This window comes from Oncorhynchus tshawytscha, linkage group LG10, assembly GCF_018296145.1.
Source record: "Oncorhynchus tshawytscha isolate Ot180627B linkage group LG10, Otsh_v2.0, whole genome shotgun sequence".
NCBI lineage: Eukaryota > Metazoa > Chordata > Actinopteri > Salmoniformes > Salmonidae > Oncorhynchus > Oncorhynchus tshawytscha.
The window spans coordinates 77835777-77863276 of record NC_056438.1 but is presented as its reverse complement, the minus strand read 5'-3'; the positions used below and the strand labels follow the sequence as shown (position 1 = coordinate 77863276).

General features: G+C 45.5%; 1 protein-coding gene across 11 annotated transcripts in view; it reads right to left on the bottom strand.

Moving 5' to 3' along the window:
- LOC112215282 (receptor-type tyrosine-protein phosphatase F) overlaps positions 1 to 27500 on the bottom strand; it is a 532058-nt gene that overhangs the window by 119597 nt on the left and 384961 nt on the right. For 7 of the 11 annotated variants that reach the window (XM_042329120.1, XM_042329124.1, XM_042329125.1 and 4 more), the window contains 5 exons: positions 26838 to 27031; positions 25865 to 25998; positions 24982 to 25126; positions 15816 to 16127; positions 9451 to 9644 (listed from right to left, as the gene is read on the bottom strand). In XM_042329120.1, the coding sequence (XP_042185054.1) occupies positions 9451 to 9644; positions 15816 to 16127; positions 24982 to 25126; positions 25865 to 25998; positions 26838 to 27031 (979 nt within the window). The remainder of the gene's footprint in view (positions 1 to 9450; positions 9645 to 15815; positions 16128 to 24981; positions 25127 to 25864; positions 25999 to 26837; positions 27032 to 27500) is intronic. The other 4 variants (XM_042329126.1, XM_042329130.1, XM_042329127.1 and 1 more) reach the window with 1 other exon arrangement.

Genomic DNA, 27500 nt, shown 5'->3' with positions numbered 1-27500 from the left:
TCAGAGACAGGATTGTGGCGAGGCACAGATCTGGGGAAGGGTACCAAAACATTTCTGCTGCTTTGAAGGTCCCCAAGAACACAGTGGCCTCCATTATTCTTAAATGGAAGAAGTTTGGAACCACCAAGACTCTTCCTAGAGCTGGCCGCCCGGCAAAACTGAGCAATTGGGGGGAGAAGGGCCTTGGTCAGGGAGGTGACCAAGAACCAAATGGTCACTCTGACAGAGCTCCAGAGTTCCTCTGTGGAGATGGGAGAACCTTCCAGAAGGACAACCATCTCTGCAGCACTTCACCAATCAGGCCTTTATGGTAGAGTGGCCAGACGGAAGCAGAGTGCAAAAGGCCCCTAAAGACTCTGACCACGAGAAACAAGATTCTCTGGTCTGACGAAACCAAGATTGACCTCTTTGGCCTGAATGCCAAGCGTCACTTCTGGAGGAAACCAGGCAACATTCCTACGGTGATATATGGTGGTGGGGGCAGCATCATGCTGTGGTGATGTTTTTCAGAGGTAGGGACTGGGAGACTAGTCAGGATCGAGGCAAAGATGAATGGAGCAAAGTACAGAGAAATCCTTGATGAAAACCTGCTCCAGACCGCTCAGGACCTCAGAGTGGAGCGAAGGTTCACCTGCCAACAGGACAACGACACTAAGCACACAGCCAAGACAACGCAGGAGTGGCTTTTGTACAAGTCTCTGAATGTCCTTGAGTGGCCCAGCCAGAGCCCGGTCTTGAAACCGATCGAACATCTCTGGAGAGACCTGAAAATAGCTGTGCAGCAACGCTCCTCATCCAACCTGACAGAGATTGAGAGGATCTGCAGAGAAGAATGGGAGAAACTCCACATTTTTTAAATATATTTAAAAAAAAATTAACCTTTATTTAACTGGCAAGTTAGTTAAGAACAAATTCTTATTTACAATGACGGCCTACCGAGGAACAGTGGGGTTAACTCCCTTGTTCAGGAGCAGAACGACAGATTTTTACCTCATCAGCTGTGCCAATACAGGTGTGCCATACCCAAGACGACTCCAGGCTGTAATCGCTGCCAAAGGTGTTTCAACAAAGTACTAAGTAAAGAGTCTGAATAGTTATGTAAATATATTTCAGTTTTGTATTTTTTTTTTAATACATTTGCGAAAATGTCTACGCTTATGGACAATAAACTACAGAGCAGGTGTTTTTAAAGTCTGAGACACTGGGCCTCCTTAAAGATTATTTAAGTGATTTTTTTTTATTTAAATAAACATATTATAGCTAGAGACAGACCTAATACTTATTCATTATTAGACAACCGAATACAGTTTGACTTTCCTTTCACGTCTCCCCTGACACTCTCTGGAACTCCCTGGGGAGGCGATAGAGTATATTAGATTTAAATATATACCATATCATACAACGTTTTAAAATAAATTATATAGTATATTGGAAACATTCTTTCCATGCTGAGTAGATCCAGTGGGATGTGAAAGCCTGTTAGATGCTGCGGCGCTTTGACGGTGCAGACCATAAAATGCTACGCTAGCCCTGTCATCTCCCCCTGCTGCTACCACTCTACACTGCTACGCTAGCCCTGTCACCTCCCCCTGCTACTAGTACTCTACACTGCTACGCTAGCCCTGTCACCTCCCCCTGCTGCTACCACTCTACACTGCTACGCTAGCCCTGTCACCTCCCCCTGCTACTACCACTCTACACTGCTACGCTAGCCCTGTCACCTCACCTCCCCTGCTAATACCACTCTACACTGCTACGCTAGCCCTGTCAACTCCCCTGCTAATACCACTCTACACTGCTACGCTAGCCCTGTCAACTCCCCCTGCTGCTACCACTCTACACTGCTACGCTAGCCCTGTCACCTCCCCCTGCTGCTACCACTCTACACTGCTACGCTAGCCCTGTCATCTACCACCCCTGCTGCTACCACTCCCCCCTGCACTGCTACACGCTAGCCCTGTCATCTCCCCCTGCTACTAGTACTCTACACTGCTACGCTAGCCCTGTCATCTCCCCCTGCTAATACCACTCTAGCACTGTCACCTACGCTAGCCCTGTCAACTACCCCTGCTACTAGTCACTCTACACTGCTACGCTAGCCCTGTCACCTCCCCTGCTAATACCACTCTACACTGCTACGCTAGCCCTGTCACCTCTAGTACCCCTGCTAATCACCACTCTACACTGCTACGCTAGCCCTGTCACCTCCCCTGCTAATACCACTCTACACTGCTACGCTAGCCCTGTCAACTCCCCTGCTACTACCACTCTACACTGCTACGCTAGCCCTGTCTCCTACCCCCCTGCTAATACCACTCTACACTGCTACGCTAGCCCTGTCACCTCCCCCTGCTAATACCACTCTACACTGCTACGCTAGCCCTGTCTCCTACCCCCTGCTAATACCACTGCTACAGCCCTGCTCCCCGCTAGCCCTGTCTAGCCCTCATCCCCCTGCTAATACCACTCTACACTGTCACCTCCTACGCTAGCCCTGTCTCCTAGCCCTGTCCCCCTGCTGCTACCACTCTACACTGCTACGCTAGCCCTGTCTCCTCCCCCCTGCTAATACCACTCTACACTGCTACGCTAGCCCTGTCTCCCCTGCCTACCACTCCCCCTGCTAGCCCTGTCATACCACTCTACACTGCTACGCTAGCCCTGTCACCTCTCCTACCACCCCTGCTAGCCCTGTCATACCACTCTACACTGCTACGCTAGCCCTGTCTCCTCCCCCTGCTAATACCACTCTACACTACACTAGCCCTGTCTACCTCCCCCCTGCTACCACTCTACACTGTCTAGCCCTCACCCCCCTGCTAATACCACTCTACACTGCTACGCTAGCCCTGTCACCTCCCCCTGCTAATACCACTCTACACTGCTACGCTAGCCCTGTCACCTCCCCCTGCTAATACCACTCTACACTGCTACGCTAGCCCTGTCAACTCCCCCTGCTAATACCACTCTACACTGCTACGCTAGCCCTGTCACCTCCCCCTGCTAATACCACTCTACACTGCTACGCTAGCCCTGTCAACTCCCCTGCTAATACCACTCTACACTGCTACGCTAGCCCTGTCAACTCCCCTGCTAATACCACTCTACACTGCTACGCTAGCCCTGTCACCTCCCCCTGCTAATACCACTCTACACTGCTACGCTAGCCCTGTCAACTCCCCCTGCTAATACCACTCTACACTGCTACGCTAGCCCTGTCACCTCCCCTGCTGCTACCACTCTACACTGCTACGCTAGCCCTGTCACCTCCCCCTGCTAATACCACTCTACACTGCTACGCTAGCCCTGTCAACTCCCCCTGCTAATACCACTCTACACTGCTACGCTAGCCCTGTCAACTCCCCCTGCTGCTACCAGGGAGAAAGAGAGAGAGAGAAAGAGAGAGAGCGAGCCAGAGAGAGAGAGAGAGAAAGAGAGAGAGCGAGCCAGAGAGAGAAAGTGAGAGAGACTTGTTTTGTGGAACGAACGGATCACGCTATTTTGAATGGGGAGGAATGCAAATGTGATGACACGGCTGAGACGAGGAAAGAGAGAGGAAGGAGGGAGGAAGGAAGGAGGAAGGAAGGAAGAAGAGACGTGGAGAGAGGAAGGAGTGAGGAAGGAGGGAGGAAGGAGAGAGGAAGGAGAGAGGAAGGAGGGAGGGAGAGAGGAAGGAGAGATGAAGGAGGGAGGGAGAGTGGAAGGAGGGAGGAAGGAGGGAGGAAGGAAGGAGAGAGAAGGAGGGAGGAAGGAGAGAGGAAGGAGGGAAGAAGGAGAGAGGAAGGAGAGAGAGACGTGGAGAGAGGAAGGAGAGAGGAAGGAGGGAGGAAGGAGAGAGGAAGAGAGGAGAGAGGAAGGAGGGAGGAAGGAGAGAGGAAGGAGAGAGGAAGGAAGGAGGGAGGAAGGAGGGAGGAAGGAGAGAGGAAGGAGGGAGGAAGAGACGTGGAGAGAGGAAGGAGAGAGGAAGGAGGGAGGAAGGAGAGAGGAAGGAGAGAGGAAGGAGGGAGGAAGAGACGTGGAGAGAGGAAGGAGGGAGGAAGGAGAGAGGAAGGGAGAGAGGAAGGAGGAGGAAGGAGGGAGGAAGGAGGGAGGGAGGAAGGAGAGAGGAAGGGAGAGAGAAGGAAGGAGAGAGGAAGGAGAGAGGAAGGGACATGGAGAGAGGAGAGAGGAGGGAAGGAGAGAGGAGGGAGGAAGGAGGGAGGAAGGAGAGAGGAAGAGACATGGAGAGAGGAAGGAGGGAGGAAGGAGAGAGGAAGGAGGGAGGAAGGAGAGAGGAGGGAGGAAGGAGAGAGGAAGGAGGGTGGAAGGAGAGAGGAAGGGACATGGAGAGAGGAAGGAGGGAGGAAGGAGAGGAAGGAGGGAGGAAGGAGAGAGGAGGGAGGAAGGAGGGAGGAAGGAGAGAGGAAGAGACGTGGAGAGAGGAAGGAGAGAGGAGGAAGGAGAGAGGAAGGAGAGAGGAAGGAGGGAGGGAAGGAAGGAGGGTGGAAGGAGGGAGGAAGGAGAGAGGAAGGAGGGTGGAAGGAGGGAGGAAGGAGAGAGGAAGGAGGGTGGAAGGAGGGAGGAAGGAGAGAGGAAGGAGGGAGTGTTTTTGATTGACAGAGAGAAACAAGCTGAGATGGTGCTTCTTCTTTCTCTCCTTCCCTTGTTCATTTCCTTCATTCATCTCTCCTCCATGCTGAGGCAGGCAAGGCCACAGAGTTACTGAAGCATAGCCCTGTATCTCACACACACACACACACACACACACACACACACACACACACACACACACACACACACACACACACACACACACACACACACACACACACACACACACACACACACACACACACACACACACACACACCTGCATAGGATGCGAGTTAAGTGGAGTTGGAGTAAGAAGGGCGAGGAGCGTACGTAATTTGCAGCACATGCTCTGCCAAACACTTTTCCATTTCTTCCATCGCGGTTCTTTTAATTAGGCCTGTTCTGTGGTACATATTTAGCCCCACCAGAGATTTTGATAGGAGTTCCAACAAACAGGTCACACAGCCTGTGTCACTGACGGCAAGACAACCAATAAAAACCCGTTCAGCAAGCGTCAGAGACGTTCTGACTACTATGCAGGTTATTGTTAAAAAAAAAATAGAGGAGTCTAAGTTTGTAACTGTGCTAAAGTTGTAAAACTGTCATAGAACCAGTTCCGACCAGTTCCGACCAGTTCCAACTATCAGATCATCCATATACTAGAGAAATAAACGATGGCTTTTTAACACAGCAGTCTCATATCGTCAGGCTGGTTCAGTAGCCAACAACATGTTGATGAAATGTTGATAGCCTGCTTCAAAACCAAAAGGTACGTGGTCACTAAAGTAGATGGGGGGGTTTGTTAAATTATATTTTTAAACAAAATATAAAAATAAATGGAGGGAATTTGGAGCAGCAGCTTTGTCTTCCTGTGAGCGCTGAGCGATTTGTAACGGAGCTTAAGAGGTGTGTAAAGACAGCTCCATGATCGACGAGTGGGATTTACAACTGCTCACATAGCCTGAGACACACACACACAAACAAACACACACACACACACACAACACACACACACACACACACACACACACACACACACACACACACACACACACGCATCAGGCCTAATGAAGGGTAAAACATTGATCGTAGTGGGGACTGTACTAAAACCACTGAGGTTCTAGTAGTGATCTCAGGTTAAAACCACTCACCCTGGTAATGATCGTAGTGGGACTGCACTGGTTAAGTACACTGAGTGTACAAAACATTAAGAACACCTGCTCTTTCCCTGACATAGACTGACCGGGTGTCACGACTTCCGCCGTAGTCGGCCCCTCTCCTTATTCGGGCGGTGTTCGGCGGTCGACGTCACCGACCTTCTCGCCATCGCTGATCCATTTTTCATTTTCCATTGGTTTTGTCTTGTTTACCATTACACCTGGTTCCAATCCCATCAATTACCTGTTGTGTATTTAACCCTCTGTTTCCCCTCATGTCCTGGTCGGTGATTGTTTGTTGTATGTATTGGTGCGACGGGTTTTGCACCCTCTTATTTTATTTTGTATATTTATTAAACAGGTCTGTTTTATACCAAGTTCACTCTCCTGCGCCTGACATCCCTGCCACCAGCACCCATTACACCAGGTGAAAGCTATGATCCCTTATTGATGTCACTTTGTTAAATCCGCTTTAAAAAAATATATATATATTTTTTTTTTAAGTGTCCAGAGCTGGGATTTAATCCACAATCTACGGAACAGGAAGTCACTGCTGAGAACACTGTGCTCTCCACACACAATAGTAGTTCGAGTGTTGGGCTAGTCATCGAAAGATTTTTCATGTCTGAATTGAATGAACCCTATCCCAAACCTTAACCAATCAGAATTAATATCTGAATTTAATTAATCCTATCATAAACCTTAATCCTGAACATAACCAATCAGAATTAATATCTGCATTTAATTAACCCTATCCCAAACCTTAACCAATCAGAATTAATATCTGAATTTAATTAATTAACCCTATCCCAAACCTTAACCCTGGACATAACCAATCAGAATTAATATCTGAATTTAATTAATTAATCCTATCCTAAACCTTAACCCTGAACATAACCAATCAGAATTAATATCTGAATTTAATTAATCCTAAACCTTAATCCTGAACATAAGCAATCAGAATTAATATCTGAATTTAATTAATTAATCCTATCCTAAATCTTAATCCTGAACATAAGCAATCAGAATTAATATCTGAATTTAATTAATCCTGAGCATAAACCTTAATCCTGAACATAACCAATCTGAATTAATATCTGAATTTAATTAATCCTAAACCTTAATCCTGATTAATTAATAATAATTAATAGTAATTAATCCTGAGCATAAACCTTAATCCTGAACATAAGCAATCAGAATTAATATCTGAATTTAATTAATCCTGTCATAAACCTTAATCCTGAACATAACCAATAACCAATCAGCATTCATCCTATCCTAAACCTTAACCCTGAACATAACCAATCAGCATTCATCCTATCCTAAACCTTAATCCTGAACATAAGCAATCAGAATTAATATCTGAATTTAATTAATCTTGTCATAAACCTTAATCCTGAACATAACCAATCACAATTAATATCTGAATTTAATTAATTAATTAATCATATCATAAACCTTAATCCTGAACATAACCAATCATAATTAATTTCTGAACATAATTCATCCTATCCTAAACCTTAACCCTGAACATAACCAATAGCCAATCAGCATTAATCCTATCCTAAACCTTAACCCTGAACATAACCAATAGCCAATCAGCATTCATCCTATCCTAAACTTTAACCCTGAACATAACCAATAGCCAATCAGCATTCATCCTATCCTAAACTTTAACCCTGAACATAACCAATAGCCAATCAGCATTCATCCTATCCTAAACCCTGAACATAACCAATCAGCATTAATCCTATCCTAAACCTTAACCCTGAACATAACCAATCAGCATTAATCCTATCCTAAACCTTAACCCTGAACATAACCAATCAGCATTAATCCTATCCTAAACCTTAACCCTGAACATAACCAATAGCCAATCAGCATTCATCCTATCCTAAACCTAAATGAGATGCTATACGGTCGGGGGCAACAAGGGTGTCGAGACAACGAACAGAACAAACTCGTAGTCACGCAACTTAATTCCCTGAGTACAAACCAAAGGTCCCCTCTTGTTTAAAGATATTCATGAATCTGCAAATCCTGAGGGTTACAGACTTAGGGCTGTTCGTTTTCATCTCCCTGCATTAATGCAACATGGGTAAATCGGTTTTGGTGGCAGAGAGAGAGGGTGAGAGAGAGAGAGAGAGAGAGAGAGAGGGTGAGGGTGAGAGAGAGAGAGAAAGAGAGAGGGTGAGAGAGAAAGAAAGAGAGGGTGAGAGAGAAAAGAGAAAGACAGAGAGAGAGGGAGTGAGGGTGAAAGAGAGAGAGCGAGTGAGTGAGGGTGAACGAGAGAGAGAGAGTGTGAGAGAGAGCGAGAGGTGTGAGAGAGAAGAGAGAGAGAGTGAGGGTGAAAGAGAGAGAGCGAGTGAGTGAGGGTGAAACAGAGAGAGAGAGAGAGAGGGTGAGAGTGAGAGAGAAAGAGTGAGTGAGGGTGAGAGAGAATGAGAGAGAGAGAGAGAGAGAGAAGAGGAGAGAATGAGGGTGAGAGACAGAGAGAGAGAGAGAGAGAGGGTGAGTGAGACAGAGAGAGACAGAGAGAGAGAGAGAGAGAGAGAGAAAGAGAGAGGGTGAGAGAGAGAGAGAGAGAAGGTGGGTGAGAGAGAGAGAGGGTGAGAGAGAAAGAAAGAGAGGGTGAGAGAGAAAGAGAGAAAGAGAGAGAGAGTGAGGGAGTGAGGGTGAAAGAGAGAGAGCGAGTGAGTGAGGGTGAAAGAGAGAGAGAGAGGGTGAGGGTGAGAGAGAGCGAGAGGGTGAGAGAGAAAGAGAGAGAGAGAGAGTGAGGGTGAAAGAGAGAGAGCGAGTGAGTGAGGGTGAAACAGAGAGAGAGAGAGAGGGTGAGGGTGAGAGAGAAAGAGTGAGTGAGGGTGAGAGAGAATGAGAGAGAGAGAGAGAGAGAATGAGGGTGAGAGACAGAGAGAGAGAGAGAGAGAGAGAGAGAGAGAGAGAGAGAGAGAGAGAGAGAGAGAGAGAGAGAGAGAGAGAAAGAGAAAGAGAAAGAGAGAGGGTGAGAGAGAGAGAGAAGGTGGGTGAGAGAGAGAGAGAAGGTGAGAGAGAAAGAGAGAGACAGAGTATATATAATTTATGACCAGGGGTAACAAGGCAGTGTAGTAACATGTATTAACCCTCAGCCACAAAGGAACAGGATCGATCCCACTAAGCCCTTCTGATGTAAAACATACATGAAATATTTAACAGCTGTTAGCATTAGCATAAAACCTGGTTGCAGTACACTAATCTCTGAGGGGATACGGCTCCGAGTGCAATTGGGAGTCAAGTGGCACAGGTTAAGGAAGAAGAAGGGAGGGGAGGGGGGAGAAACATTTAAAGAAGAAGAGAAGGATTGTGATAAATAAATGTAGTAGTGAACACAGACACATTTCCACATCTGTTCCCTGCTCTAGTGGTAAGGAAAGGGTAGATGTTTTTGAGAATGGTAGAGAAGTAAAGAGAGAGAGAGAGAGAGAAGAGAGAGAGAGAGAGAGAGAGAGAGAAGAGAGAGAGAGAGAGAGAGAGAGAGAGAGAGAGAGAATGAGAGAGAGAGAGAGAGAGAGAGAGAGAGAGAGAGAGAAAGAGCACGTGAGAGGAAAGGAGGTATAGAGAGGTGGGGAATGAGAGAGAGAGAGAGATGAACAAAAAAAAGAGGGATCAAGAGAACGACGGAAGGAAAAAGAGAGATTGAGATAAAAAAAGAGGAAAACCACAAGAGAGCGTTGGAGGACAGTACCTGAGCCTCAGGCAGGGCTACGTCCATGATGTTGGGCTGACCGCGTGGCTCCCCGTTCTCCAGCCTGGAGAAGATGACCTGGTAGCCCCTGATTTGGCCGTGCTGCTTCCCTGGCAGGGGGGCCTTCCACGTTACCCTGATGGCTGTAGAGTTCACAGCTTCTACCTCCAGCTTCCTGGGAGGGGCACCTGGCACTGTGGTAGGAGAGGGGGGGGGAGGAGGAAAAAAAAGCAAGTGTTATATATCTGAAAAACAGGAAATGCCAAGAGGTCTGGTGATTTTGAGCACTGGAGAAGGAGAAAGCGCTGGTAGTGAACCGACAACGAGATAAGTTAGCTACCAATCGAAGATCCCAACTTTACTAATTTATACGCGTGTCTGTTTGTTCAGGAAGTGTGCTACCTGAGGTCTCAACTGGTCACTTTGGGGAACGTCGTGATAGGAGGGGCGTTGGTGCATTGACTTCACACACACACACTCAATAATTATTTTAAAGGGAAAATCCACTCTTTTTGGTCTTTTTTTTTTTTTTTCAATAATCCCAAACTGTTTTGTATTTCGGCAGTCAGGTTTGAAGAAGCAAAGTGTCACCGACCACATCACCGACCACATCACCGACCACATCACCGACCACATCACCGACCACATCACTGACCACATCACTGACCACATCCTCATGATGCCAAATCCACCATGTCATTCGTTTCACTACTTCAGAGTAGTGAGAGGCATATATATATATTTTTTACGTGCGTTTTGGCAGAAATGCCTTCTGGAACATGTGAACTTCCATGTGCCTTAATAACAAACTCTTATGCCATCTGTAAATACGAATAAAAAGTTTAAATTACGAGTCTAGTTGGTTTAGCCAAGGAAAAAGTCAGGAACTTACCAGCTAGCAATGATTGGCTGAGCTAATGGATGTGTTGAACGAGAGATGAGTTCGGATTGGTTTGCCAAGCTTCTTTAACCTCTTGGATTTAGGGGGCACTATTTTAATTTTTGGATGAAAAACGTTCCCGTTTTAAACAAGATATTTTGTCACGAAAAGATGCTCGACTATGCATATAATTGACAGCTTTTGGAAAGAAGACACTCTGGCGTTTCCAAAACTGCAAAGATATTGTCTGTGAGTGCCACAGAACTGATGTTACAGGCAAAACACAGATAAAAATTGTGCCGCATTTTTTGAAACCGCCTCATGCCAATGACTCCTTATATGGCTGTGATTGAGCTACGAATAAGCTTACGTTTTCCACGTATTCCCCAAGGTGTCTAAAGCATTGTGACGTCTTTTTACGCATTTCCATTGAAGAATAGCCGTAAGGGAGGATATTTAGCAAGTGGTCACATGGTGTCTCCCGCAGAAACTCTTGCGTAAAATACTGAGGTAGCCATTTTTCCAATCGCTTCTTCTGAGAAACCAATTGCCTCGACGGATATATTATCGAATATATATGTTAAAAACACCTTGAGGATTGATTCTAAACAACGTTTGCCGTGTTTCTGTTGATATTATGGAGTTAATTTTGAAAAAAGTTTGGCGTTGTAATGGTAGCACTTTCTGGACGATTTCTCAGCCAAGCATGATGAACAAATGGGAGCTATTTCGCCTACAAAAATAATATTTTTGGAAAAAAGGAACATTTGCTATCTAACTGGGAGTCTCCTGAGTGAAAGCATCCGAAGTTCTTCAAAGGTAAATGATTTAATTTGGTTGCTTTTCTTATTTTCGTGAAAATGTTGCCTGCTGCCAGCAGAGCTAGCATAGCATTATGCCATGCTAAACTTACACAGATGCTTGTCTAGCGTTGGCTGTAACGCATATTTTGAAAATCTGAGATGACAGTGTTGTTAACAAAAGGCTAAGCTTGTGTTTGAATATATTTCTTTCATTTAATTTGCGATTTTCATGAATAGGAAAAGTTTCTCGGGGTATTTATGTCCACTGCGTTATGCTAATGCGTTTGAGGCGATGATTACGCTCCCGGATACGGGATTGCTCGTCGCAAGAGGTTAAAAGATACAACGTTGCCATGGAGAACTACAAAAGCAGGTGCTACTGCTCTCAATTATTTAACCTTTATTTAACTAGGCAAGTCTGTTAAGAACAAATTCTTATTTACAATGACGGCCTAGGAACAGTGGGTTAATTGCCTTGTTCAGGGGCAGAATGACTGATTTTTACCCTGTCAGCTCGGGGGATTCGATCTTGCAACCTTTCGGTTACTGGCCCAACACTCTAACCAATAGGCTACCTGCCTCCTCTACACTCTAACCACAAGGCTTACCTGCCACCTCTACACTCTAACCAATAGGCTACCTGCCGCGTCTACACTCTAGCCAATAGGCTACCTGCCGCCTCTACACCCTAACCAATAGGCTACCCTGCCACCCCATTTATCAGGCGCTATCGACAAAAGGTCAGTGGGGGAAAAGTTGTGATGTACTACTTCCTGCACACGGTCAGTGTGAACCCGGAGTGTCTTGTCACAATGGGCCAAACAAGCTGTAGCTATAAACAAAACGGCAGAACGTCTTACTTAGTTAAAGTGGTTCCAGTCTACCATGAATAGTTCATCCATCTATACGGGTAAGAGACTAGCTACAGTTTTCAGATGCTATATTATTTCTAATTTTGTCTGAAAGTCTTCTTCATTGCAAGTTAAAGAGTACTGTTAGCTAGCTATCTAAAACGTGTAGCTATGATCTGTGTAGTAATTTTATTAGTATCACAGAAAGCCTTGCCAGTTATAGCCTAATGTTAGCTAGCTAGCTAAAATTAGCTCGCTAGTTAACGTGTAGCTATGATCTGTGTAGTAATTTTATTAGTATCACAGAAAGCCTTGCCAGTTATAGCCTAATGTTAGCTAGCTAGCTAAAATTAGCACGCTAGTTAACGTGAAGCTATGATCTGTGTAGTAATATTATTAGTATCACAGAAAGCCTTGCTAGTTATAGCCTAATGTTAGCTAGCTAGCTAACATTGATCCTAGTTGGTTAGCTTTAGCTACCTGCAGATTCTTACTACAGTATTTAGTGCATGGTGGCTAGCTATGACAATCCGTTTGTACTGTATGACTTGGGATTATGGTTCATTGCTTAACTAGCTAGCTACATGTCTAAACAAAAGACTCAGATTTTGCCAGATGATTACGGCCATTGATTGTATTTCATGAACATGTGTACATGTCTTGACAGTGGTGACCCATCCACTTAGCTAGATGTGGCAGAGGGTTGGTTATAGCACTTATTTCACATGACCCATCAATTTAGACGAGTGTGATTGGGTAAGAATCATCTAAAAATTCTAAAATATTTATGCAGTATTTTTATCTGGACACATTCTATTTTCATTTATTTAACCAGGCAAGTCAGTTAAGAACAAATTCTTATTTTCAATGACGGCCTAGGAACAGTGGGTTAACTGCCTGTTCAGGAGCAGAACGACAGATTTGTACCTTGTCAGCTCAGGGGTTTGAACTTGCAACCTTCCGGTTACTAGTCCAACGCTCTAACCACTAGGCTACCCTGCCGCCTACACACTCTAACCACTAGGCTACCCTGCCACCTCTACACTCGAACCACTAGGCTACCCTGCCGCCTCTACACTCTAACCACTAGGCTACCCTGCCGCCTCTACACTCTAACCACTAGGCTACCCTGCCGCCTCTACACTCTAACCACTAGGCTACCCTGCCGCCCCTACACTCTAACCACTAGGCTACCCTGCCGCCTCTTCTAACCACTAGGTTACCCTGCCACCTCTACACTCTAACCACTAGGTTACCCTGCCGCCTTACACTCTAACCACTAGGCTACCCTGCCGCCCCTACACTCTAACCACTAGGCTACCCTGCCGCCCCTACACTCTAACCACTAGGCTACCCTGCCGCCCCTACACTCTAACCACTAGGCTATACACTCTAACCACTAGGCTACCCTGCCGCCCCTACACTCTAACCACTAGGCTGCCCTGCCGCCTCCACACTCTAACCACTAGGCTACCCTGCCGCCCCTACACTCTAACCACTAGGCTACCCTGCCGCCTCTCCACTCTAACCACTAGGCTACCCTGCCACCTCTACACTCTAACCACTAGGCTACCCTGCCGCCCCATTGTTACTATGCAAATAACCATTTCTCTGTGCAATTGACACGCTGAATGGGTGGAGCTAAAGCTTAAGAGGGTATGAATGATGCTGAATGGGTGGAGCTAAAGCTTAAGAGGGTGTGAACGATGCTGAATGGGTGGCGCTAAAGCTTAAGAGGGTATGAACGATGCTGAATGGGTGGAGCTAAAGCTTAAGAGGGTATGAACGATGCTGAATGGGTGGAGCTAAAGCTTAAGAGGGTATGAACGATGCTGAATGGGTGTAGACAAAGGAGAGCTCTCCAGTAGGTACCAAAACATTCACGGGACATTTTCTCAAAAGTGGGGTTACAAGTATATCAACTTTCAAAGCAGAATTACTTTCCCATTGTTCCTCAACTGCAGTGTGTGATGTACTATTATCTATCTCTGAGTCTCTACTTTTATCCAATGTTAAAAAAACACCATTTCAAATGTCGCTACATAAGACTGAATCCAGGTGGTAATGACTCCAGGTGGGTTCTAAATGTGTCTATCATTTGATTTTTCCTATATTTAAAAAGCATTTTAGTCATTTCAAAAGGTGGCATATTCCCCCTCTACTGTTGAACAGGAACAAATTCAATATTCCTTTTTTTATATTGTCCTAATATTTGTACGCTGTACATGAGCTTGTTTCCTCAAAAGAGAATACACCTCAGCAATGTAGAACAATTTTTGAAATGTTTTTTTTTTTACCCTAAAAGGTGAGTTCCAGACCTTTCTAGAACTATGCAGCATTACTAGTTATTGTTTATGGCAATCTCAAGAAAAACGAGTGCTTTTGGGTATGTCTATTTAGGCGTAAATCAAAATGTTGCCATAACATTCAAGAGGTTTTAAAAATGCGGCTAAATCCACAGAGGAATGCGTAAAGATCTGACTGCTGCCCATAGGATGCCTCGTTACCGCCAGCCTAGTGTGTGTGTGTGTGTAAAACCTCTAATTACAGCAATGAGCTGTGTAGCTGCAACTTCAAACACATTAATTATAGAGAGTTGCCTCCTAGGAACACTCCATCACGCTCCGAACAAAATAAAGAAGTGGGAAAAGGAGACGTGACTAAGTGTGTTGTGTTCCAGTTTCCAGGTCTCAGAGGGAGAGCCAGACGTGAACTATGCACGAGGACAGAACCACAGGACGAAGAAGACAGAGAGAGAAGGGATGAAGTCATAAAAAAGAGTTGGTGTTGAGGGTGATGAGCCTTAACCCTGGATAGCAAGTCTGAAAGTGACTGAGGAAGGTCAACACAGAGAGAGGACCAGAAGAGAGAGATCACGAGTTTAGAGAGAAGAGAGAGATCACGAGTATAGAGAGAAGAGAGAGATCACGAGTATAGAGAGAAGAGAGAGATCACCAGTATAGAGAGAAGAGAGAGATCACCAGTATAGAGAGTACAGGAAGAAGAGATGTGCAGCCGTACCTGTGGTAGAAACCAGAAGTGACACATAGAAACCAGAAGAGACCAGCAGAAACTTGTAAAACCAGTTAAGACCAAGAGACCAGTAGAAACAAGTAGATACCAGAAGAGACCAGTAGAAACCAGTAGATACCAGTAGAAACCAGTAGATACCAGTAGATACCAGAAGAGACCAGTATAAACCTGTAAAAACCAGTTAAGACCAATAGAGACCAGTATAGACCAGTAGAGACAAATAGTGACCTGTCAAAAAAAGCATAAATCAGTAGAGACAAGTCGAAACGGACAAACCAGTAGAAAATAGTAGAAACCAGTAAAGACTAATAGAAACCAGTAGAGACCAGCAGAAACCAGTAGAGACCAGCAGAAACCAGTAAAGACCAGCAGAAGACAGCATAAACCATCAGAAAACAGTAGAGACCAGCAGAAACCAGTAGAGACCAGCAGAGATCAGTAGAGACCAGTAGAAACCAGCAGAAACCAGTAGAGATCAGCAGAAACCAGTAGAGACCAACAGAAACCAGTAGAGACCAGTAGAGACCAGAGGAAACCAGTAGAGACCAGAAGAAACCAGTAGAGACCAGCAGAGACCAGCAGAAACCAGTAGAGACCAGCAGAAACCAGTAGAGACCAGAAACAGTTAAAGGGACAAATAGAGAAGGGAAGATGACGGCAGGAAAGCCAAAGAGACGGACGGAGGGAGGAGGAGGAGGAGGAGGAGTCCGTCGGAGTAGAAGACGGAGGGAGGAGTCAGTCGGAGTAGAAGAGCTTCACTCAGGGAGGACGACGGCACAACTCAGAACCAGAACCTACCGTCCTCTTTAGTTTTGATCCTGACCGGAGCGCTCTCTGGGCCCGGGCCCACATCAGTGTGAGCTCTAACCCACACCTGGTACTCTGTCCACTTCTCCAGGCCCTCCAGCACATAACTAGAGGCGTCTGCTCCGATCCCCGACACATCGTGGCGCTCGGGGTCCTCGCTGGCGCTGCCGGTGGACTGGTAGCTGACGGTGTACGCCACGATGGCGCCGTGGCGGGACGCAGCGGGCGGAGCCACCCAACTCACCTTGAGGGAGGTGGAGCTTAGACTGGACAGGTGCACCTCCTGAGGGGGGGCGGAGGGGGCTGTAAAGGGGGGAGGAGGGAGGGAACGAGCAGGGGAGGGAGGCATCAAGCTAAAATAATAACCCAACTAAAATAACAACATAACAAATGATGGGAAGGGAGGGGCTACAGACTCTGGACTGAGAGATTGGTTCAATCAGATATAAAATAACTATGTCTGTTTTTATATGTAGATATATGTAAATAAGGTGTGTGTGTGTGTGTGGCACATTGGTGGACTGATCACTGTGCCCTCAGCTGTATTCTGTACTAACGTCTCTATGAGGGATGTAAGAGACATGGCTGTGTGAGAGTGCAGAGGTCGCAATAACGCAGGATTCTGCATGTCTCGCACAGAAAGGGAAAGATTAAAAAACGCAGAAAAAAATATCTTGCTTTGTTTTGTAAATCCAGGTCTAAAATGCTTCTTATCGCAACTTCTGCTTGGCTTCACTCATTCATTCAGAATCGATCACGTAAAAAGTTGCTCTTCTCCACTCCGATAAAATATATTTGCACTCGTCTTGACCAATCAAACTCCCGCATTCACAAACAGCCATTCTATCAGCAGACCCGATCACCTATGCCTGATGTGTCCGTCCCGTGTAGTTTCTCCGATAGGAAGTTACAATGCAACATTAACTTGAAGCACAACATTAAGAAATGTAGCCAGCTACTTACTCCTTATGATAAACATTCTGATGGCCATGCATCATGTGGCTGCTAGCCAAATATAAGCTCATTTACTTAGAAAATGTGTGGCTGCTAGCCAAATAGCATTGCACTTCAGATTTCTGAAAGCTAATGCAACCCCCTGGTGTGTTAACACAGTGCCCCCTGGTGTGTGAACACAGTGCCCCCTGGTGTGTGAACACAGTGCCCCCTGGTGTGTGAACACTATCACCGTAACCCTGAGCTTGATGACAGTGGTTGGCGTTTGTCAGTCCTCTAAGTAGTGTCAGCTAAGAGATATACCAGATTTCACAGACCCACCGACCTCGGTAGCACTTTACATTACAGCTCGGTAATAACGTGGTAATAACCCGGCAACGTGGTAATAACGTGGTAATAACGTGGCAATAACCCGGTAGCGTGGTAATAACGCGGTAATAACGTGGCAATAACCCGGTAGCATGGTAATAATGCGGTAATAACGTGGTAATAATCCGGTAACGTGGTAATAACGCGGCAATAACCCGGTAACGTGGTAATAACCCGGTAGCATGGTAATAACCCGGTAACGTGGTAATAACGTGGTAATAACCCGCTAACGTGATAATAACGTGATAATAACCCGGTGACGTGGTAATAACGTGGTAATAACCCGGCAGCGTGGTAATAACGTGGTAATAACCCGGCAACGTGGTAATAGCGTGGCGATAACCCGGTAGCATGGTAATAGCGTGGTAATAACCCGCTAACGTGATAATAACGTGATAATAACCCGGTAACGTGGTAATAACGTGGTAATAACCCAGTAACGTGGTAATAACGTGGTAATAACCCGGTAACGTGGTAATAACGTGGTAATAATGTGATAATAACCCGCTAATGTGATACTAACGTGGTAATTACCCGGTAACGTGGTAATAACGTGGTAATAACCTGGTAACGTGGCAATAGCCCGGTAACGTGACAATAACCCAGTAACGTGGTAATAACCCGGTAGCGTGCTAATAACGTGGCAATAACCTGCTAACGTGGTAATAACCCGGTAGTGTGGTAATAAGTCGGTAACGTGGTAATAACCCGGTAATGTGATAACCCGGCAACATGATAATAACGTGGTAATAACCCGGTAACACGCTAATAAGCCGGTAGCGTGGTAATAACCCGGTAACGAGGTAATAACGTGATAATAACCAGCTAACATGGTAATAACGTGGTAATAACCCGCTAACATGGTAATAACGTGGTAATAACATGGTAATAACCCAGTAACGTGGTTATAACGTGGTAATAACCCGGTAACGTGGTAATAACCCAGTAACGCGGTTATAATGTAGTAATAACCCAGTAACGTGGTAATAACCCGGTAACGTGGTAATAATGTCTGTACTACAGAATGCAGGGCACGCTGGAGACGGGCGTTATTTCATAGTTGTGATGTCTTCACTATTAATTCTACAATGTAGAAATTTTTTTAAATAAATAAAATCGTGGAATGAGTAGGTGTGTCCAAACGTGTGACTGGTACTTGCTTAATTCATTTGATTAATATTATGGTGTTTCCATTCCATGAAAAACCCTCAGAGTTTCCGTTAGGATGGAACAGACAATATGGCGCTGTACAACGTGACGCTCATAAATTCAGAGCATTGTCAGATTGTCAGTCTGTAAATACGTTTCGCTCTCAGAGCGCACACTGGACGTTCGGGCCGAGGAGTAGGGTTGATTTGAGCGTTCTGGCCTTACAACGACAGTCAAGCACCCAAGCTAACGTTGGCTAGCTACTTCCAGACACAAATGAGACCACTCGGACCATTTTACTTGCCCTAGTTGAGCTGGTATGGTAGTTTTCGTGTTAACCAGAGCATTGGTGACTAACTGTGCTGGAAACAATTTAATTACGCTTTTTTCCCCGACGTTTACTGACACCGGCCATATTGAGCGCATGTAAATTAATTGTTCTGCGCTCTGGTACACTCAGACGAGAGTGCTCTGAAATCCGTGTAGATAGTAGGCTGGTAATAACACATACATTTTTTAACAACGTTCTTTTCTGATAATAACTAGCTCATTGCGTCCGCTGTGGAGCCCAGTTTCATAATATGGCCATATTTCCCAGCTGCTTACCATCTTTTTGGTGTAGTAGCGAAAAACCAGGACTTATTTTTGTGCATTTTTCACCCTGCCAGCTCCTATTAGTTCTATTGGGCACCGTACCACCAACTCGCCTTCCAAACGTTCTATTCCCAGCTTATTGTTCAACGTCACAATGCCTGCGTCGCAATTGTTGGCAATGAGACCTGCTCACGTTGTTTTATAGTTAAAATGTAAACAACAAATAATTATATTGGAACACTGCGGTCCTCTGCGTCTGTCTATTTCGCCAAATATCTCACAATGTGTATATTTAGATTTTTTCAAGTCGGACGCCATTTTAATCACGGGAATCTCCTCTTTCTAAGTATGTAAGCCTGGGCAGCTAGCTTGGTTGTCATCAAATGCTAGCCCCAAAATACTTTTTGCCCTTGGAACGCTGAGCTCCCCCCCATTGTTTTCCTCTGGAGAGGCATGCCGGTCTATTTCGCCAAATATCTCACTATGTATATTTTGATTTTCTTCAAGTCCCGGGCACCAATTTAAAATCAGGAGAATCTCCTCTTTGTAATTATGTAAGTCTGGGCAGCGAGCTCATTTATCAGAAGTTTTTATTTTTCCCTACTTTGTCATTACGCAGACATAAGCACAGTTGATACCATCGAGGTGCGGATATTTACTTCCAACACAAGTTGTTTTTTTTTCCAGTTTCGTCCGACGAACAGATTGTAGTGGTAACATAAAAAGGGATATTTTTTTGTGCCATTTAGGCCAAATGGAATTGTAAGCATCACTCCAGTCAAAACAGGCTCTGTGAACGTTCCATTCTATTCATTTGCTATGGGCTCGCGCTAGTGTTCCAGCTTAGACAACGTTCCATTCTATTCATTTGCTATGGGCTCGCGCTAGTGTTCCAGCTTAGACAACGTTCCATTCTATTCATTTGCTATGGGCTCGCGCTAGTGTTCCAGCTTAGACAACGTTCCATTCTATTCATTTGCTATGGGCTCGCGCTAGTGTTCCAGCTTAGACAACCTTCGTAAGCCGTTTTTTCGGCCTTTGGTGAATTTTTACTCGTTCTTTTGTCCAGAGTGGTAAACACTGTTGAAGTGTATATGTGTAATACATACATGCAGACACAGCATCATTCAAATAATGGAGTTTGATACACCTGGAATTGGATAATGACTGAAAAAGAATGTCTCATAGAGATTCATACCTGAACCACACCTTTATTTGCCAAGTACATGATCAGTGAATATATTCAATGTACAGGCTACAATGTGGGGATCTCATGCGTGGTAATAACTACAGTACATGTGTATATAGGACTTGCATCCTTGGCCCAATAAAGTTATTATATTCTACTCAATCCATAGGCTTCATTAATGCCATTCAGACTTGAAGTTGATACAACATCTATGATAGCTGAGGTTCATGGATTGGTATGAATATTAGTTCAGAACCTAACATTTTAGGGTCCATACACAGATCGGCTACATACTGTAGCTAGCTACACATCCATAGGCATACAGTTATTTTTTATCCTCCACGACACAATAAGCAAGTAAATAGTGAGCTAACGTTAGCCATGTTACTTCAGCTGCATGACAAGGCAAGCTTACACAATTGTACATTTAATTTGCAGTAAATGCTTTAGCTAGCTAGATTCTTTACATCCACTGTTTCTCAAGATGACAGCCTGGTTTGCTGGTTCTCAGGAATCCCTAAAACATTAAAACAACCCGAATTACAATGTCATACTGTTCTCATGTCATAACACCAGCTAGCTAGCTGGCTAATGTTAGCTAGTCAGTTAACTTGCTAATTTGCGATTTTTATAAATGGACTTTTGACAAAAATATATGCACAATCGTTTGTCTCTAACATTAACTAACATAATCCTCTCAAATGTAAATTTTTAGTCTGACTCATTATGACGTTATAACTACTTACATCTGTTTCCCCCGTAATGTTATGTCAGCCATCTTTGTTGAAGTCTGAAGAAAGCCACCAGAGAAGGGTGGCTCGCGTCAAATTCGTCATCAGAACTACTCGATATGATTGATCATATAAAAAACATTGGGACCCAAATGCAAAATAATGAGTGCTCTAACTCCCCCTTGTGGTGGTCTGGAGCAATGAAGCCGCGACGCTGAGTCCCGCGGGTGTAAAAACGCAACTTTTAAAAGGAGGAACCACTGTAATTGCGTGGTAATAACGTAATAACTAGGTCATCTCCTGTAATTACCATTAGTTACCAATAGTAGTTACCGGTGTAGGCCCGTCATTGTAAAATAAGAATTTGTTCTTAACGGACTTGCCTAGTTAAATAAAGGTTAAAAAAAATATCTCAATAAGTAGTTTCCCCACCAATCCCTTCCTATCATCTCAACTACACTCCTGGTCAACGAATGTCAAATCTTTTTAATCAATAAAGAAACTTCTGATTGTAAAAATAAATAAATAAATATATATAATCATTTAACCTTTATTTAATAAGGCAAGTCAGTTAAGAACAAATTCTTATTTACAATGACGGCCTACCCCGGCCAAACCCGGACGACGCTGGGGACACCCTTTTGGGTCTCCGCCCCCATGTTAACGAGCTGTAATGTAAAGTGCTCCTCAAACTTTTCCAGTTCAGTGAAAACAGTATGTTTTATATTTCCATCTCTAGCACAAAAACCTAATAAATGACATTGACCAACTCTCCACAGTCCAGAGGCATAGTCACAACATCCGGCTAAGGTATCACAATGAAAACAGGACACCCAAATACCAAACACAACGACCACATGCACCTACAGTACTCAGGTTGATACCATAGTAGAAGAAACAATACAGAAGAAAGGATGGGAGAAAAGAAAAGCTGGGGTCGGGGGTCGGGGGGGGGTTGCTGACCTTTTAACAACTAGAGCAATGAATGTCAACAGGAAGTAGAATATTTATTTTCTTTACAAATAATCCTCAGAGCTATATGAGATGAAACATCCCTAAATAAATAGAAGACTCTCAGGCGCCGGGCATCAGGCGCTGGGCATCGGGCGCCGGGCGGGCTGGGAAGAGGAGGCTTTCACCAGGTGGTCTTAAAACTGCCCAGAGCAGAGAGAGAGAATCTACCCCACTACAAAGACCCTGAGGACCATGGTGACAGAGAAGGGTAACACGATGAATGAAAAATGAAAACAACTTTAGCTGTGTGTGTGTGTGTGAGCGTGTCTGACAAGACAACTGTAACATCAAAGAGGCCTAAGGAGGAGAGGAGGAGAAAAAGGCTGGGGAGAGAAAGAGAGAGAGAGAGAGAGAGAGAGAGAGAGAGAGAGAGAGAAGAGAGAGAGAGAAAAAGAGAGAGAGAGAAAAAGAGAGAGAGACAAAGAGAGAGAGACAGAGAGAGAGAGAGAGGCAGAGAGAGAGAGAGCGAGAGAGAAAGAGAGCGAGAGAGAGAAAGAGAGACAGAGCGAGAGAGAGAAAGAGAGACAGAGAGAGAGAAAGAGAGAGAGACAGAGAGTAAAACGGAACAGAGAAACAGGAAGCGGTAGAGCTCCCTCCCCCTCCTCTTCTCTCCTCTCCCTCCTCCTCCTCCACTCCTTCCCCCTCCTCTCCCTCCTCCTCCGCTCCTTCCTCCTCCTCCACTCCTTCCCCCTCTGCTCCCTCCTCCTCCACTCCTTCCCCCTCCTCTCCCTCCTCCTCCGCTCCTTCCTCCTCCTCCACTCCTTCCCCCTCTGCTCCCTCCTCCTCCACTCCTTCCCCCTCCTCTCCCTCCTCCTCCGCTCCTTCCTCCTCCTCCACTCCTTCCCCCTCTGCTCCCTCCTCCTCCCTCCTTCCCCCTCCTCTCCCTCCTCCTCCGCTCCTTCCTCCTCCTCCACTCCTTCCCCCTCTGCTCCCTCCTCCTCCTCCCCCTCCCTCTCCCTCCTCCTCCGCTCCTTCCTCCTCCTCCACTCCTTCCCCCTCTGCTCCCTCCTCCTCCACTCCTTCCCCTCCTCTCCCTCCTCCTCCGCTCCTTCCTCCTCCTCCACTCCTTCCCCCTCTGCTCCCTCCTCCTCCGCTCCTTCCTCCTCTACCTCCTGACTTGACTACTGATTGTCACGTCTAGACATTTCTTAACCGGTTGTTCATTGCTCTTGTTCTTAAAATCAAAGATCACAAACCACATAACATACTTATAACAAACCAAATGATATAGAAATAAATAAGATTGGCTTATGCAGGGGGCACACTGAACACACAGTGAACACTGAACACACAGAGAATACTGAACACACAAAGAACAGACAGAGAACACTGAACACACAGAGAACACTGAACACACAGAGAACACTGAACACACAGAGAACACTGAACACACAGAGAACACTGAACACACAGAGAACACTGAACACACAGAGAACACTGAACACACAGAGAATACTGAACACACAGAGAACACTGAACACACAGAGAATACTGAACACACAGAGAATACTGAACACACAAAGAACAGACAGAGAACACTGAACACACAGAGAACACTGAACACACAGAGAATACTGAACACACAAAGAACAGACAGAGAACACTGAACACACAGAGAACACTGAACACACAGAGAACACTGAACACACAGAGAATACTGAACACACAGAGAACACTGAACACACAGAGAATACTGAACACACAGAGAACACTGAACACACAAAGAACAGACAGAGAACACTGAACACACAGAGAACACTGAACACACAGAGAATACTGAACACACAAAGAACAGACAGAGAACACTGAACACACAGAGAACACTGAACACACAGAGAACACTGAACACACAGAGAACACTGAACACACAGAGAACACTGAACACACAGAGAACACTGAACACACAGAGAACACTGAACACACAGAGAATACTGAACACACAAAGAACAGACAGAGAACACAGAACACACAGAGAACACAGAACACACAGAGAACACAGAACACACAAAGAACACACAGAGAACACTGAACACACAGAGAACACTGAACACACAGAGAACACTGAACACACAGAGAACACTGAACACACAGAGAACACTGAACACACAGAGAACACTGAACACACAAAGAACAGACAGAGAACACTGAACACACAGAGAACACTGAACACACAGAGAACACTGAACACACAGAGAACACTGAACACACAGAGAACACTGAACACACAGAGAACACTGAACACACAGAGAACACTGAACACACAGAGAACACTGAACACACAGAGAACACTGAACACACAGAGAACACTGAACACACAAAGAACAGACAGAGAACACTGAACACACAGAGAACACTGAACACACAGAGAACACTGAACACACAGAGAACACTGAACACACAGAGAATACTGAACACACAAAGAACAGACAGAGAACACTGAACACACAGAGAACACTGAACACACAAAGAACACTGAACACACAAAGAACACTGAACACACAGAGAACACTGAACACACAGAGAACACTGAACACACAGAGAACACTGAACACACAGAGAACAGACAGAACACACAGAGAACACAGAACACACAGAGAACACTGAACAGACAGAGAACACTGAACACACAGAGAACACTGAACCCACAGAGAACACAGAACACACAGAGAACACTGAACACACCTTAACCTTTATCCCTAGAGTACCTCAGTAATGTACTTGGCCCAAGCTGGCCCCAGCCTCAACACAGTGGCTCCCTCTCTCTCACACAGGAAGGAGGGTTAGTATGGTAGAAAACCCTGAGACCAGGGCAATCAGAAGAGTGGGAGTGGTATCGTAGCTGTTTGGGACCAACTGCAGGTCAGCAAGTGAAAGAATTGAAGAGAATGAGGAAGTGGAGGACGAGCAGGAACAGGTGGTGGGATCGTAGCTGTGTAGTTTGAAACAGCTGCTGGGCAACTGACACTTGAGGTGGAGGTGTTGGGTTAGTGGAAAATACGGAAAGGGACAGAGAGAGAGAGAGAGAGAGGGAGAGAGAGGGAGAGAGACAGAGAGAGAAAGAGAGAGAGAAAGAGAGAGAGAAAGAGAGAGAGAGAGACAGAGGGAGAGAGGGAGAGAGAGAGAGAGAGAGAGAGAGGGGGAAGGAGTGTGTACTCACTGGACTGGGCGGTGCGAGCCTCTATGGGCTGTGTGTAGACTCCCAGGCCGAACTCGGAACGGGCTGCCAGGGAGAAACGGTACAGGGTGTCGGGCTTCAGACCCTCCACGGCGTATGACCCCGCAGGATTAAAAGTCACGTGGATCTGATAAGAGGGAGATATTTGTATTAAATCATTCTAGTAAGTCTAATACACAAAGCATTACTAATCTCCCATTAACAACAAACATTTACAAGTCTGAGTTGAAGAGTTTTAATCTCACGTTAGGACTCAGCCCCCAATAGCGTGTTTTAATCTACTCTTTGTAGTTCGGTATATTATAAACTGATTCTGCAGTGATTTATTTGTAGTATGAAACCAATATCTGAGAAACCGTGAAACACCTCAAAATAACACGCCATTTTGCCTCCCTGAATCAGGACAAGACCCTGCTACAGTCTGTGTATCAAAACGGAATATTAACCCAGAGCAAAAACACCTTTCAAAACGGTCCACATTTGTTGAGAGGTTAAATTGCTTTCTTTGCCTATTGATTGAACAGAAGAAAGGAGCAGCCACTATTATAGCTGACGGCTGAGAAGCATTCAGACAGAATCATTGTTGTGGCTGTCGATATGACCAGTGCTTTATACACTTCTTCCACAGAGGAGAGGAGTGGGATGAAGGAGAGGACAGGAGGAAATGCATTATATAGCTTTTACTCTGACACATAACCATTCAGAGAAATGACATGGCACAGCACTCTTGGTGAGGAGAAACGTGTATCTGCTGAGTAACAGAGGAGCCTGCAAATAGTAGTTTGCGAGTGGAGAGAGACAGATTGGGAGACAAGAGAGACGGAGGAGGACGACATGATCCAGGCTCTTTCAATGTCTTTCCTACCTTGTTGTCAGAGTTAGCCTCCCAGTACTGTAGCTCGTACTTAGTGATGGTGTCCTGGACAGGCCACAGCCAGGTCAACATGATACGAGTATCCAACTCTGCTTCTGCCTCGAAGCTGGATGGTTGGGCAGGAACTGGGGGGACAGGAGTGAGTGTTAGGACACAGGGACAGAGTAGGACAGGTAGGTGTTAGGACACAGGGACAGAGTAGGACAGGTGAGTGTTAGTACACAGGGACAGAGTTGGACAGGTAGGTGTTTGGAAACAGCGACAGAGTAGGACAGGTAGGTGTTTGGACACAGGGACAGAGTAGGACAGGTGAGTGTTAGGACACAGGGACAGAGTAGGACAGGTAGGTGTTTGGAAACAGCGACAGAGTAGGACAGGTAGGTGTTTGGACACAGGGACAGAGTAGGACAGGTGAGTGTTAGGACACAGGGACAGAGTAGGACAGGTAGGTGTTTGGACACAGGGACAGAGTAGGACAGGTAGGTGTTTGGACACAGGGACAGAGTAGGACAGGTAGGTGTGTGGACACAGGGACAGAGTAGGACAGGTAGGTGTTAGGACACAGGGACAGAGTAGGACAGGTAGGTGTTTGGACACAGGGACAGAGTAGGGCAGGTGGGTGTTAGGACACAGGGACAGAGTAGGACAGGTAGGTGTTTGGACACAGGGACAGAGTAGGACAGGTAGGTGTGTGGACACAGGGACAGAGTAGGACAGGATACACTCCCCACACTAAGATACACTCCCCACACTAAGATACACTCCCCACACTAAGATACACTCCCCACACTAAGATACACTCCCCACAGTAAGATACACTCCCCACAGTAAGAGACACTCCCCACAGTAAGAGACACTCCCCACAGTAAGATACACTCCCCACAGTAAGATACACTCCCCACAGTAAGATACACTCCCCACAGTAAGATACACTCCCCACAGTAAGATACACTCCCTCTCTCACCTCCCTGCTGAGTCTTGACCTGCAGTACATCAGAGGGAGGTCCGTCCCCTACAGAGGTGAACCCCAGCACCCTGAGGCTGTAGGTGATATCAGTGGTCAGCCCTGAGATGGTGGTCAGTCTGCTGTCGTCAGTGTTGTGTTTCTGCCAGCCACTCAGAGGGTTGTTCATGTCTGAACTGTAGTACACACGGTACCTGGCAGACAGTTACAAATCAATCATTACATTCAACATTTGACAAACCAAAAGTGTAAAGAACCTGTACCTATTGAGCTGTTTTATATATTTCTTCATTACTTGTATATTTGTTTGATAGTTATTTTCTAACTAAAAAAATAAATACAACTATCATACCTTATAGTGTATACAGTACCTTCAGAATGTATTCACACCCCTTCACTTTTTTGCACATTTTGTTGTGTTACAGCCGGAATTTAAAATGGATTAAATGTAGATTTTGTGTCACTGGCCTTCACACAATACCCCATCGTGACATCACAATACCCCATCGTGACATCACAATACCCCATCGTGACATCACAATACCCCATCGTGACATCACAATACCCCATCATGACATCACAATACCCCATCATGACATCACAATACCCCATCATGACATCACAATACCCCATCATGACATCACAATACTCCATCATGACATC